A 13,972-nucleotide genomic window follows, 5' to 3' on the forward strand; every position below is an offset into this window, starting at 1 on the left:
CAGTGCTGGTTCCAGGCAAAACAGCAGAGGCATCCCTCCCTCTTTTTCCAACGTCTCACACCATTAATATCTCCTCCTCTCCTCTCCTCTCCCTGATCCCTCTAAGACAGGACACAGGAGAGGAAACCATTTTGGACTAAAATGTTGAGAACTCGACTTTCCTACAAAATGCACTGTGGACAGATGCCATCATTTATTTATGCATCATCCCCCAGAATGACCTTCAGTCCTATGGAGAGAGAGAGGAAAAATAGAAATAAAATAGAAATAAACACACAGACAGGAACATAAGAAAGCTGCTTGAAGGGTCCCGGCTCTACCATTCAAGTGTGTTGAATTCCCCATCACGCCCACGTGGGAGAGAGGAAGAGAGAAAGCGAGGGAGATGAGCGTAAAGAGGGAGGAGGCGGGAGCAAAGAATAGAATTAAAAAAAAGTAGGAGTGAAGAAAAGAACAGGAAGAGGCTGATATTGATTAACATGAGTAATCTGGATATACGCTGCATGCTGCTGATGGAGATTGTGAACACTGCCCTGCTACTCTCTCCCCCTCATTAGGTCATTCAGCATTAAATTACCATCTCTCCATTTTGCAGTGTGTTGACAAGCAGTGGATTGATGCACAGTTTTGAATTTCAAGTGGGAGTAATGTATCTGATTTCCCTGTTGAATAGCTCTACTGTAATTCAGAGAGAAATATTATACTTTGTTCACCACATTTACTTAAACAAATATTTCAGCATAGAAATATCTTTCGTTTTACATTAAACTACACAGCAGGTAAATCTAGCTCTCTGACAGACAGCTGCAATGATGAAATGTTCTCCACACATTAAGGCATTGATAACATTACAGCAGAAGAGTTCATACCTACTCCAAGGCCCAACACTCCCATTATGAAACCACATTTAAATTCACTAAATCCAGATATTTATTCAGTTCTGCACCAAATTGCCCGAAACTCATAAATATCTGTCCCCTAAAGATGCCAACTCACCCGTCCAGCTAGTTTCAGGGCAATCTGTCCATTAGTTTTTAAAAAATCCTGGCAACAGACAAACAAAATGAAAACTTAATAATATAACAACCATAATAGTCAGACAGTTTTCAATAATTCAATAACCTTTTGCTGATACTTAAGTACTAGGAAACAGTTTTAGGAAACGCTCGTATTTACTTTCTTGCAGAGTTGATGAGAAGATCAATGCCACTCTCATGTCTGCAGCTGGTTAGCTTAGCTTAGCATAAAGACTGAAAACACATGTTTAACTGTGAGTAAAGGAACTGAGTATTTGTTCCACTAAATTGCAGGGATCCAAATATATATAAAAAGGGAGACATGGGTGCCATCGTAGCAAATTCTGAACTAATTTAAGAGAAATATTTGCTGTGGGCCAGTGTTATTTCTCCTGTAATGTTTATTTACTCATTTCTCATTTTTTCGAGCCTCCACTGTCTGACCACATCAGCAGGAAGGTGAAAACACGTCAGCACAGCCACTGACCCACCGATGTCCCCGCTCCCGTTAGTGTCAGTCCAGCTGATAGAGAGAAGTGGTGTGGCAGAGGCTGCTGCTTATCTGCTCCGTCCCCCAGCATCTGCCTCCACACACATCACCCCCCCCCCCCCCCACTCCCATCTATTAGCCTCAGTCCCCTGTCTGTCTGTAGCATCAGATACTGTATGAAATCTCTCTCTCTCTTTCTATCACACATGCTCTCACACACACGCGCAGGCTTTCAGTGTTTTTGGTTGCACATGTAACCAGAGTGAAGACTCATTCATCTGTGGAATATTCACTCTGCTCTACATAAATAAGCAAATATAAACTGATTTAATCCCCTCCCTTCTCCCTGTCATTCTGGTCCTCGACTCTTGCTTTTCCTCGTTCGTGGACAAATACTTTGTGTTTGTCTTTTCTTTTTTCCTTTACTGTTTTTTATTTTTCTCTGCATGTTCAACGTGCCCCTGCCCCCCCTCGTCTGTCTCACCTCTCTTTTGTCTTCTCCCATGTGACCCTAACATGCACGTCCATGTTCTCTGTCCTGTCACTCTTACTCTTTCCCCCATCCCTCTGTCCTCTTATTTCTCTTCCTCAGCATGGACGTTCAGAATTTTCATGGGAAGGAATCAATGTAAGTGTTGTGACACCATTCCTTCATCTACTACTTTTCTTTCTCTCTCCGTTTGTTTGGATTTCACCCTTTAGCAATCAGCTCTCTCCCCCTCATGACCTCCCTCCACCTTGGCTTTACGCTCGATCTCTATCGGTTGTGATGGTAGTGGTGCACGGTAGTGAGCACAATCTGAATCACTTAATGGTGCAGAATTTAAAACATAGCCTTCACTGTGACTTGGAATCAGGATCTGGGTAATGCAGATTTGATCTTTTGTATTAACTCCACATCTCCATCACTTCTCCTCTCCACTCACCCCTCTCTAACACACACCGTCTCAACGTCTTTGTGTGCCCTGTCGCACCTGCCATACTATCCTTTCTCCACACTGTTTCCCCCTCCTCCTCCATTCCTTTCTCTTCTCTCCCTCTAGCTGTCTATGGAAGACACCACGTCAATCCTCCCGAGGCTCAAGAGGAACTCAAATGCCTACGGCATTGGGGCACTGGCTAAGTCTTCTCTGTCAGGTGTGTCAGGTGTGTGTCTGTTCTGTATCTGGTAAATCAACCCCATGTTGGCTCCCTCCTCAGTGGGAGCCGGAGTCAGCATGGTACCCAAAACGGGTTCCCCTGTATCACTTCCCCTTCACACCGCGATAACACTCGTCAATGGCTCCTCGTGAGTCATTGACGGAAAGAACTCACTCCGACAAACATGCTCAACACACACACACGCACACAGCACATCATCGCACCGCTTGTTGCTCTGAGAAAAGGTGAGTGGTGAGTGGGAAGTGTAGTTTTTTTATGTTAAGTGGTTGTGAAGTTGTGGTGTCCTGAACAAGTATAAGCATTGATGTTTTGAACCGTGCAAAGTGCTGTGTTTAACAGAGCTGAGTACAGTGTAGTGGAGTGTTTCATTTAGTGCAGTGTCTTTGGTTGAATCCAGACGTTTTGTGCAGTGCAGTTTATTTGAGTGCAGTGACAGGTTTGTTTTACGGCACAGTGCAATGAAGTGCATCGGCTGCACTGTGTGGTGGGCAACGGATTTGTCCTATAATTTATTCCTGTATTTTATTCATAAATCTCATCTCCATGCGCCGCCATCGGAGACAATCAAACAACCAGGGATTTAGAGGATGTGACATCGTATGTTGGTCACATGAGAAATGGAACACAGCCTTTAAGCAGACATCAGCCGGTATTTGCTTGGCAGCAGGCAGTCAGTGTTTTCTTTATGGAGAGGTTCATTCTGCAGTGATTTCACGGGTCAAGCTCACACACAGACAATGAGGAGAAAGAGCAGGTTTTTTTTCTTCCTTTGCTTATCCAGTGCAGTTTAGCGGAGGCGTGAAAGCTATCATGTCAACAAGGCAACCTCTCATTACTCATGCCACACAGCCACCTCACCCCAATTAACTCGCTCCCTCCCATCATACACCTATGTCAGACTAGACACATCCATCCCCCCCCCCCCCCATGTCGTGTGAACAGGTGACAGCTTAGTCACATCAAGCACATGGATGTCATCCCCACAACCGTTGTCATTAAGTGATTTTCATAATCCATGTGCATGAAGATCATAGTTAAACCTCAGGCCTTTAAATAGCAGGATTCGACTGATAAGGATTAAAAAAAATACAGTAATTTCATTATTCAATATATTAAAGAAAAAAATCTCTCTAGCTCTCTATCAAGAATTTTATTCTTAATATCAAAACCAAAATTACAAAATGGGAGAGTCACATGGTAGCAGGCGTACAACACAATCTAATAATTATAATGATATTCACGCTTTGTTGCAAATGTAATCTGATCCAGTTGAGGTCAAGCACTATGCAATTATAAATAATACAATAACAATGCAATGAAATGACCTGCATCAGGAGGTCAACACTGACTTCCTGTTATATCATCCCAGCTGCCAAACCAGTTTATCAGTCCAACTCTGTTGCATTTTCCAGTGATCATTTACCATCACGGCCCCCATGACCAAGGAGTATTATACTTTAGATAATAACATGTATATGTTTATTCTTTCCAATCTTTCTTTCTCTGTCCATTATCTATCCACACCACTCTCTCTCCAATCTCTTCACTATCTCTGCTCGAAATTCATCATCTCATCTAATCCCACTTGTATCACCCTCTTTCCCTTCCTCCTCTCAAATCCCTCCCATTGCCGCACATTCCATTCTTCCATTGTCTTCCCATTACAGTGAGTCGCACCATGAAGGAAAGAGTGACGAAGCCCACGGGCATGGCTCAGGGTCGCGTCGCCCACATGATCGAGTGGCAGAACTGGGGCATGTCGACGGTGGGCCCAGGGGGCATCCCCGCGGCCCGGATCACCACCCAGGAGCGGGAGAAGGAGCGGCGGCTGGAGAACGACGCGTACAGTGACCTCAGCGATGGGGAGAAGGAGGCCCGCTTCGCTGCGGGTTCGTAAACACACTGGAGAAACACAGGGAGACACGAGGTCAGGCCCTCCACAGAGCCTGTTAACTGACATCAGCAGAATGATGTGCTCATCGCCTCACTGTGTGGGATTCATGCCAGTTTTTCGGCCAATTAAACATGATGCAGGTTCTCACGATGATCCTGACCCGTCCTCTGAATCCTCACCTCAGGTATCCTGCAGCAGTTTGCCATCTCACAGGCAACACTTATGGCCTGGTCCTCGATGGATGGGGAGAGTCCGCGGTCGGGATCAAACCAGGGCAGCGTGGCTCACCTGAGCGAGGTCAACCAGGACAGCATCACCAGTCGAGGTAAAGGAACACAAACAGGAACACAAACATGGCTGCAACTAGTGGCTTGTGTTGCAAAATCTTGTCATCATTACAAACTGATAATGATCTGGTAATAAGATATTTTTAAATAAATTGACAACATGCTATAAAGAAGTATATACAGGATGTATGTAAGGATTAATTATATAATTAAACTTATATTTAATAATTGTAACAATATTACTTTGTATATGTTCCGCTGCAAATTATAGTTTTGCATTAAAAAATGGACTTTGCAGCAGCATAGCTCATTTACTCTGCCTCATCCATTTTAGCAGATGGGATTTTGACCAAACTTAAATACTTCTCAAATTGGTTTGTCATATTAGGAAGTTCTTATCTAAGTGATGAATGTTCAAGTATTATTTTTTCACATAAGTTTGGTTGTAATTAGTTATTTGATGCTAGAAAATTGGGGTGCAACGTCATGGTTGGCAGCTGAGACTAACTTGGGATTGGTCAAGGGCGTGTGACGCCAGGACCTCTTTACCACGGTTCAATCCCCCAATCGCTCTTGTGCAGACTCTGGCTGCAAATACACAAGATGGTGGATAGCAGCGTTCCTATCGAAGATGGTTTGGCCTCGTTTCTGGATAGTTGCGCTGTGGGAAGGTCAACCCTCTGACTGCATCTATTCAGAGGAAAGCACAGTTATGTGGACGTTTCTTAGTCCACAGATGTTTTCTGAATGAAAACCTTTTTTCTTATCATGAAACCGGGGGTGCAGACGATGATAATGAGTTCTTAGTTTGTGTTAAAGATAAACTTCCTTAAGGGTATGATGCTCACCAGCCCAATTTATACTCTTCTTATGTGAGAAAGATAAACGGCACAAAATCAAAGCATCGTGCAGTTTGACATGAGTGATTAATAAACAGTGTGAGGTTTGTCAGAGAGTTTCTGTCATAACACTTATTGAGCCAGTGTGGGGATTTTGTTTTCCATCTGGGTTTCAGTCAAACCTTTTTTCATCAGGACTGATATGACCTTGAATAGTGTAATAGTTAGTCGCCCTGCTTAAAATCTCCTCAACCGTATGATAACCACATCCAAATACAAGTCTATACAACATATAGGTTATGTTTTCAATGTTTGTCTTTTAGTTATCAGAATTACACAAATACTACTGGACAGATAACCATGAGACTTGCATCAAGGGGCTGATCCAGGGTTATATTTGATTCACTTTAAGCTGCTTATTGACGGTTCCACCAACTTCCCAAGGAACAATAAATGGCTCTTGATGAACGTAAAGTAAGAGTAACACAGCAGCCACCGCATTCTTCATTTATTTCCAGATCAGATAATGCATCACTCGTCAGCGGAGGTGTGGCCTCACACATACGTCTCCCAGGGCCACTACTGCCTCTCCTCCTCCGACGCCTGGGAGCCAATCAACACCGACCCCTCTGTCGTGACGTCTGCCCCCACCAGCTCCTACGTCATGGGGACCGAGGGGTACGACGGGCAGCCTGCCAATCACTTCCTGTCGCAGCAGCAGCAGCAGCCGCAGCAGCAGCAGCAGTTCACCCTCCAACAGCAGAATCAGCTCCAGCAGCTGCAGCAGATCCAACAGATCCAGCACTACCAGCAGCAGCAGCTCCTCCAGTATCAGCAACAACAGGTGATCGACTCAGTGCCCCAGTTCTACAACTGAGCGAGTGGGTTCAGCCGCAGTGAGGTGCTACTGTAGAAGTAGTCAAGAGTTAGTGTGTGAGACATTTACTGTTTGCTCAAATAAGGAGTAAACATTTGAGCACCGGAGATGGTTTCAGTCACAGAGGATTTCAAATGTCCGGAGTGGAATCAGATTCTATCAAGATATTGTCTCAGTTTGTCGAGTAAGAACATATCTATTCACACTTTCACCTGCTGCTCTGTGTCCTCAGATGTCTCTGTAACTTCTGGAGTCGTTCAACCATTTAAAATCAACAAGATAAACTTAGTCACACTCCGCTTGTGACAAACCGTCTGAAATATGCAGTTCACCTACAGAAATGTTCACATTTCTCAGGTACTAATTACAGGGGAAAGTGGGCTTTAATGTTAATGTTCCACTTAATTAAACCCCACTCGCTGTCTCGGAGTAGGTCCTTTAGTCACTGTTCTAAAATGCAGCTAAATTAAAATGATGAGCCTTGATCTCTTCTGTTCTGTAAATCAAAAAGAAGCTGCTTAACTGCTCCCGTGCTCAAAGAGAGAAATACTGATCCCTCGTGCTTCAACATTAATGGGTCTTCCTCGAGTTTTTTTTTTTTCCAGTTTTTAACACCAAGCCTTGTGTGATTTGACAAAAGCTCGACATTGTGCCGTCTCGGCCATAACAGTGTGACACTGAAGACTTGATTTGGACAAACAGGCAGCAGATCACAGCTCTATCATCTCCCTCTGATCGCTCTCTCCTCCCTGTGTGCCTCTAGTCTCTGGAGCACCGGCTGCACAGCGCCAACCACTCGTTGCAAGTGACGCCCAACAGCACCATCCACAGTCTGGTCCATACCGTTCACCCTCCGCTGGTGGATCTGTGGAACACAGGGCAGATGGAGGCCTATCAGACGGAGGCCGGCGGCTACATGGGCGTGGCGGCGGTGGTGGAGCCGAGCCTCTGTGTCCCCTCTGGAGACGACTTGGTGGGAACAGAACATTCTCCGCTACTGGAGCAACAGGAGGAGGAGGACGTCAAGGTGAGGTGGACGTGGAGTTCCATAACATAAAGTTACATCTTCAGGGATTTATGTTTGAACTGTACAAGTGCTAAGCAAGCACTGGAGAGAAACGTACTGACAGCTTTATTCCATTAACCACAAATCATCATTTTCCTTCATCATACTCTTATTTTCCTAATCATTCTGTGAGTTGAGTGATCGATGTCTAATCCCCTGGACATGGGTTGGTTTCAGTTGATACCATCTCTCTCCTTCAATGTGAGGATCTGCAGCTTCTGCTTGATCGGTGTAAATCTTTGGGGTTTGAGCAGCTGGCTCGACAAAAGATGACTTTACATCAACAATTAATCAATTATTCTAAGGAAATACCAGATAAATCATTACTGTAAGTGAGTGTGTGTTGTAGCTGTTGAAAGATATTGACTTTTAGTGAATAATTAGCTTTGCCTTTTAAAGAAATGATTCCACCAGATTCCAAACCTGTGAAAACAGAAAACGGCTCTGAGGATAAATATAGAAACCTTGGCTTAACCTTGAGATTCATTCTCACTGAATGCCTGTTTTAATAAGTGGAGCTGCTGGGTTTAAAACAAATGACACTTGGATGCACAGGTGATGTATTGAAAAGTGCTTATGAGATGCATTATGGGAATTGTAAAGATTTCGGAGTTTGAATTCATCATATTTTGACATCTGCTGCTTGATTGTGAAATCGTTTAACTACATGTAAATGCAACAGTTACTCACTGTAGTCCCCCTTTAAAGCACAAATCTCTACTAGTTTTATATGTCCCCTCCCTGTTGATTGATTTGATTTCCCAAATTGATAGCACATGAATGTTTTAACGTTTCAGCTGCTGACTCAGAAATCTTGGATATTGAAGAGTCCTGAACACAACAAGAGAGAAACTCAACATCTAAGTTCAACCTTGACCTTGGAAACAGTAGATTTATAAGAAAAGGGAGGTACAAGCTGTACAGCTAAATGTTTTTCCATATATATCACAAAACGAGAAACTGTCCCGACTGAAGCCTGCATCACCATACAAAGATTTTAATGATTGCAACAAAGTAAATAAAAGATGCAAACTTACATTAATGTCCATTAAATTGTGAATGTGAAGATTCACTCTGAGAAGCTTAAATTCTTCTACCTGGATGAGAAATCAGTCTTTGAACACATTGGTGTCATTGTTCACTATTTAAGACTTGTAGTTACACTGACTTCTTATACTCACATGGTCATTCAAGCTGAAAGCTGTGGTGAAACTCAACCTGCTGTGTGTGTCTGTCCTGACCAGGAGGAGGAGGTGACACTGTTCTTGGAGCCTGAGTCGGCCACATTGACTCCGCCCACGCAACAAGGGGATGCCTCCGGAGGCAGTAGTCCGGGGCAACCGCCAGCAGAGCCAATCACAGAGCGGAAGGCCTCCGATGTCACCTCAGGCCTCATTCAGACGCTGGAGGGGAAAAAGGAGGAGGAGGGGCTGGCCGCTTCCATGGCAACCAACTGAGTTCCCGGCTGTCAAGAGACTCCTTATTACAAACTGACCGGGAGTCAGCGAGGAATGAGCGTCATAATACAACCTATATCTATTAATCTGTTCCTTTTCAGGTATCACCAACACAACTTTTTGGTTGCAAGATGAACTCTTGGAAAAACGGTGAGAGACAGTTGTGGAAGTGGACTCGTAGTGAGACATGAGCTGATGCAACACAGGACACCTATTTCTTTGTAAGCCTTACATCCCGAAGGTAAATGAAGAGGAGGAGGTGGAGGAGAAGGGGCAGGAGGAGGAGGAGGAGGAGGAGGAGGAGGAGCAGGAGGAGGAGGAGGAGGAGGAGCACCAACTGACAGAGACATTTCCATCAGGGAAATGAAAACCACGCTGAGATGAGGAGGGGGGGGGGACGGAAACATGCATGCTTTTTATGAAGACAAGCAACTTGACCCTGTCATCATCTTATAATGATAATGAAAAATCTACCATAATAAAACATTATAATAATAAGAATAATTTTGTAATGAAGAAAAAAAAAGACCATAAGAAAAAGCTATGTATAAGCGCATTAAGATATAATAGTTTTCCTATGGGAGAACTACTCTGTTTACAGCTGTGACTCAACATACAGTATTAGACAGTGTTTAACCAAATCAGTTTCCCTGTTGCATCTGACACACACAGTGTAGTTTTCACATCGATTTCACTTCTAAATACATTTGACTCAGTACGTGTCAGCATTTCAGTGAAATGCAGTTTAACCCTCCAGAATAAATTCTCCTATGATGCTGTGGCACCGGGCTGCCTGAGGCACAACCCAGGGACAGGCCTGTCCTGCTGACTGCACACACACTGAACACTGCACAGAAAAGGATTGTACTGTAAGATAGTGTGCTTCCTACTCTGTCCCTTTGTATGCATGTTTCTTCAGAATCCTATGGAGTACCTGTCCTATACAGCACTGTATAGACTTTGCACTGAACCGTAGTATCCCAGGTGGGGCCACAGTGGACCTGCGGTGGGCGCGAGCGGAGAAATAAAAAAAAAAGACAGAGCTGCATAAGCGAAATCTCTTTTTTGCACTGATGCAATCCAACAGATCAGAGGTTGCCTTTGGACTGTTGCCGTTAACCCAGTTCCCACTCTGAAAGCTTTCGGCACCATCAACAACCAAAACCGAGCCACTTAACAACACAGATCCTCAGCTGCTTTCTTTTCCACAGACGTCCGGTAGTTGCGCTAAATTGAAGATGATAGCCACTGTTTGGTTTTTTTATGTACTGGGAGACAGATGGCAGTACACACATGAGAGTCGAGCTCTGTTGTCTCCTCGCTGTGGAGAGAGAATCAAACGCTTCCCTAAGAGGAGAGGGAGTCGTTTGAATATGTTTCAGAGATGGATTCACTGCTGGTGCCCCTAGACCACTACTACACACTCCAACGCACTTACACACACACACACACACACAGACACAAGTGTGCATGCATTGTCACAGGTCACTTTTGGGGACATTTCAAAGACTTGCATTAAACTCCTGGCGACTCAACCTAATGTTCACCACATCCACGACTTTCCTAACCCTGACTTTTAATCTCAGCTTTTTTCTTTTCGTCCCCATCGTCTGAATCTTGTCTCCAAACGTCGCCTGTGACACCGACACACACTCACACAAATATCTAAATTGTAACCAGCAATAGGCAGACACAACACTGGTTTCCCAACAGACCAGTGTCGGCTCTGTCGTATAGATGTAAATAGTCGGAGTAAATATATAAAAGTCGCCTCTCGCTCACAGTCACAACTGTTCTACTACAGTATGATTTCTTTATTTTTTTACACCTCCCAGTCCCACTCGATAGTCTAATTTTATTTTTCAATGAAACGTAGGAATGTTTGTGTTGTAAATAGAGCGATGACTCAAACACTCGAAAGTGTATTGAATGGGGGTGGGGGGAGGTCTGAGGTCATGGGGGGGAAATGGAGGCCCCCCTTGTGCCGCTCAGCCTGCCAATCAGGGAATAGAAGAGAAGGCGCTGGGATGAACACCACAGAGCCGAACAGATCGGTGTCTTCCTGCACATCGTGATTACTGTGAAGCAGCTGCCTGGAGTGTGCTGGTGATTTCATGATGTTTGAGGAAGAACGTTTTTTGTTTGTTTTTGTGGTTTTTCGTTTATTTTTATGTTTATTCGCCAGAGGAAGAATGGCTGTTTTCTAGCGAGGAGCCGGAATTCAGCGGAGATAGAGAACAGAGTGGACTTTTCTGTGCATGTCTCACTGACGAACTTTACAACAACACAACAACCACTGGTTTCATCATGTTTTTCCCTGTCGGGGGGGGGGGGGGGGGGGGCGGAAAGCACCTTCTCCTCTCACTTGATGATTGTGTGAGAAACTTTGAAGATGAGAAAAAAAAAAAAGGTTTATTGACTTGAATGAACTTCTTTATTGATTGCTTCTTTATGCAATGTTGTGGGGGGGGGGGGGGGGGCTAATGTTTATTTTTCTACTAACTTGCTGAAATCCCCTCCAGTGTAAGTTAGAATACGTGTCATGGTTGTAAAGTCGTATGCTGGTGATGTAGTTTTGAGCACTTCACACAAAAAAAAAAGAAAGAAAAGAAGATGCCTTGGTTAGAGACGGATTGTTTGGCAGCTCTCAATGATAATAAATCATCGTTTTAATTCACATCACGAATCCTGGTTTAGATAAAAAATAAATTACGAGGGCTCAAAACTGCAAAACAGAATGTCTTTACACGATGGCACATATTCATTTATTTATTGAAGAATTACTTGGTTGGGGAGGAATAATGTGACAGCTTGTACAGAGTCTTTTAATTTCTTGTAGGTACCAACCCATCTGGGAGCGGTTTCTTTCTCCCTATGAGTCTCGGTTTTTAAAGGGATAATGTGGTGGAGAGATTATCGCTTTGTAAATTCAATGTTTGCTAAAAACAGACATTGGTTCACAAAGAAATGTGCATGGACTCGATTAAACCAGCTTTTTTCTTTTCTTTTCTATTTTTATGTTTTATCTAAAATCTCAATGAATGAATAAACTAATAACAAGAAGCCAAATATATTTCTGTGGATGTTAAGGTTTACTGATCACGTCTTTTGTTAAAAGTGACTGGTTCGCGGTTGAGTTCCCCTTTTTTTTGTATGATTCTACTGCCATCTTCCAAGGGTTACAGTAACTTGTCTGCAGGCGTGACGCTCCAAATTCTGCTTCTGGTCCTCCGCTCCTTCTCCTCGCCTCTCCCTCTCTTTCTATCTCTTTGTATCTGCTCTGTATATTTGTGTGCGTCTCTATGTCCGTCTGTCTGTCAGTGTACAGTAAGTTGTCTGCTGTCTTATTTGGAAGAATCACTGCCTAAAAAAAGAAAGATGACGTTTTCACATCGACCAAAGGGGATTTGAAGCAATCAGACATTTGGAAGTGTGCTGCTGCAAAAAAACGAAAACAATGAACTGCTGTATAAAACGCTGTATGAAATATGATGGCTTCTGTAAAAGTCTGTATGAAATCGGGTTTATTTGTTTGAGATGAGGCAGTGTGGCTGGTGACGCCAGTGTACTCTCCTGACACTCCCACCTATGCATGCTTGTTGGACAGCTGTCACAGGATGGTTCTTCCATGTGGGGTTTTCTCTCTCTCTCTCTCTCTCTCTCTCTCTCTCTCTCTCTCTCTCTCTCTCTCTCTCTCTCTCTCTCTCTCTCTCTCTCTCTCTCTCTCTCTCTCAACAACTCTCTTCCTTATTTTTCCTGCATGACAGAACCTCCTACACCTCCCCTCCCCCCTCCTTGACCTGTCTCCTCTTCTTTTCCTCCGGTGGAGAAAGAGCAAATAAACAAATCAGCAAACAACTTTTCTTGTGCGTATGAGTGGATCTTTCTCACTACTCGTAAACAATTACATTCTCACACATCCCCTCCCCCCCCCTTCTTCTCTGGAGCCTTACCATAATAACATCTTGTCATATGTCATTTTGTGGCAGCCAGTGCATCCTGCCAGCTCACTGGTGATTTTCAAGCACAACAGGCATCTCCAAGGAGCTGGCAGGATGAGCAGCAGCAGCAGCAGCAGCAGCAGCAGCGTACAGTAATCCAGCCTGTCGTCGTTCTCCAAATAACATTCCTCTCTGCTCCTCATCAGGATTATTCCCTGACACATCCTCAGAGAGCGGCCTGCTATTGGACGAGCTGACTGTTTGTTCAAGCTCACACAGAAACACACCGTTGACCTTCACAGGACAAACCTGTTTTCTCTTCAGGGCTGAACACCGGTACGGTGAACTAACATGGTGGTCACTATCGTTTTAAGACCTTGTCTCCACTCTGTTTCATATTCCACATGTTCATGGGAATAATCCCGCTGCTAAGACACACCATCCCTGTCACACCATATGTTTTAACCATAAAACACTTGTGTTGGCATGAAACCACTTGATGGTTTGATTCACTCAGAGAACCAAGGTTACAACGTAAGCAAGCGATATTAAAGGGATAGTTCGACCGAAAAGTCACTGATTAACTGGGGGGCCATTTCTTCAAATGTTCAAACATTAAATGCCTCTAAACCACTCCTGTCGTGTCAGCCAAGTGTAGCTAGGCTACAACGCTTTATAACCCTGAAAAGCTTAAAGTGTTTTGGGAAAGAAACACTTCACCCACCTCTCCATCAGCTTAGCTGTGAGTAGATGAGTGAATTTTAATATTTGGGTGAACTATCCCTTTAACCTCACTATTGGTTCGTAAATTGATCAGACCCTCTGGTCCCTACTGAGCTATCTCATGAAATTTGGTCCAGATATTCTCGTCCCCCTAGTGGTGAGTTTAAATTAATTTGGTGAGCCTGAGTTTTCACATAGCGCCACCATTAGACCAGGGTGTC

The 13,972-nt window shown here is 43.9% G+C and overlaps 1 protein-coding gene across 1 annotated transcript; it reads left to right on the forward strand.

The window, feature by feature from the left end:
• The first annotated feature begins 2,549 nt into the window (after positions 1-2,549).
• fam131bb (family with sequence similarity 131 member Bb) lies at positions 2,550-9,382 on the forward strand. The gene is made up of 6 exons (XM_053432933.1): positions 2,550-2,658; positions 4,335-4,556; positions 4,746-4,886; positions 6,206-6,531; positions 7,328-7,591; positions 8,875-9,382. Exons 1-6 carry the CDS (start codon positions 2,556-2,558, stop codon positions 9,085-9,087), a joined length of 1,269 nt encoding a protein of 422 aa, XP_053288908.1. The 5' UTR covers positions 2,550-2,555; the 3' UTR covers positions 9,088-9,382.
• The last annotated feature ends 4,590 nt before the right edge of the window (positions 9,383-13,972 follow it).

This window comes from Pleuronectes platessa, chromosome 10 (assembly GCF_947347685.1).
Source record: "Pleuronectes platessa chromosome 10, fPlePla1.1, whole genome shotgun sequence".
Lineage (NCBI taxonomy): Eukaryota > Metazoa > Chordata > Actinopteri > Pleuronectiformes > Pleuronectidae > Pleuronectes > Pleuronectes platessa.

What these genes read in the sequence shown, in the direction of transcription:
- fam131bb (XM_053432933.1), top strand. Translation starts at nt 2,556, where the DNA reads ATGGAAGACACCACGTCAATCCTCCCGAGGCTCAAGAGGAACTCAAAT. An exon ending in GGACAGCATCACCAGTCGAG is followed by an intron (nt 4,887 to 6,205) that starts GTAAAGGAACAC and finishes ATTTATTTCCAG; the next exon opens with ATCAGATAATGCATCACTCG. An exon ending in AGGAGGAGGAGGACGTCAAG is followed by an intron (nt 7,592 to 8,874) that starts GTGAGGTGGACG and finishes TGTCCTGACCAG; the next exon opens with GAGGAGGAGGTGACACTGTT.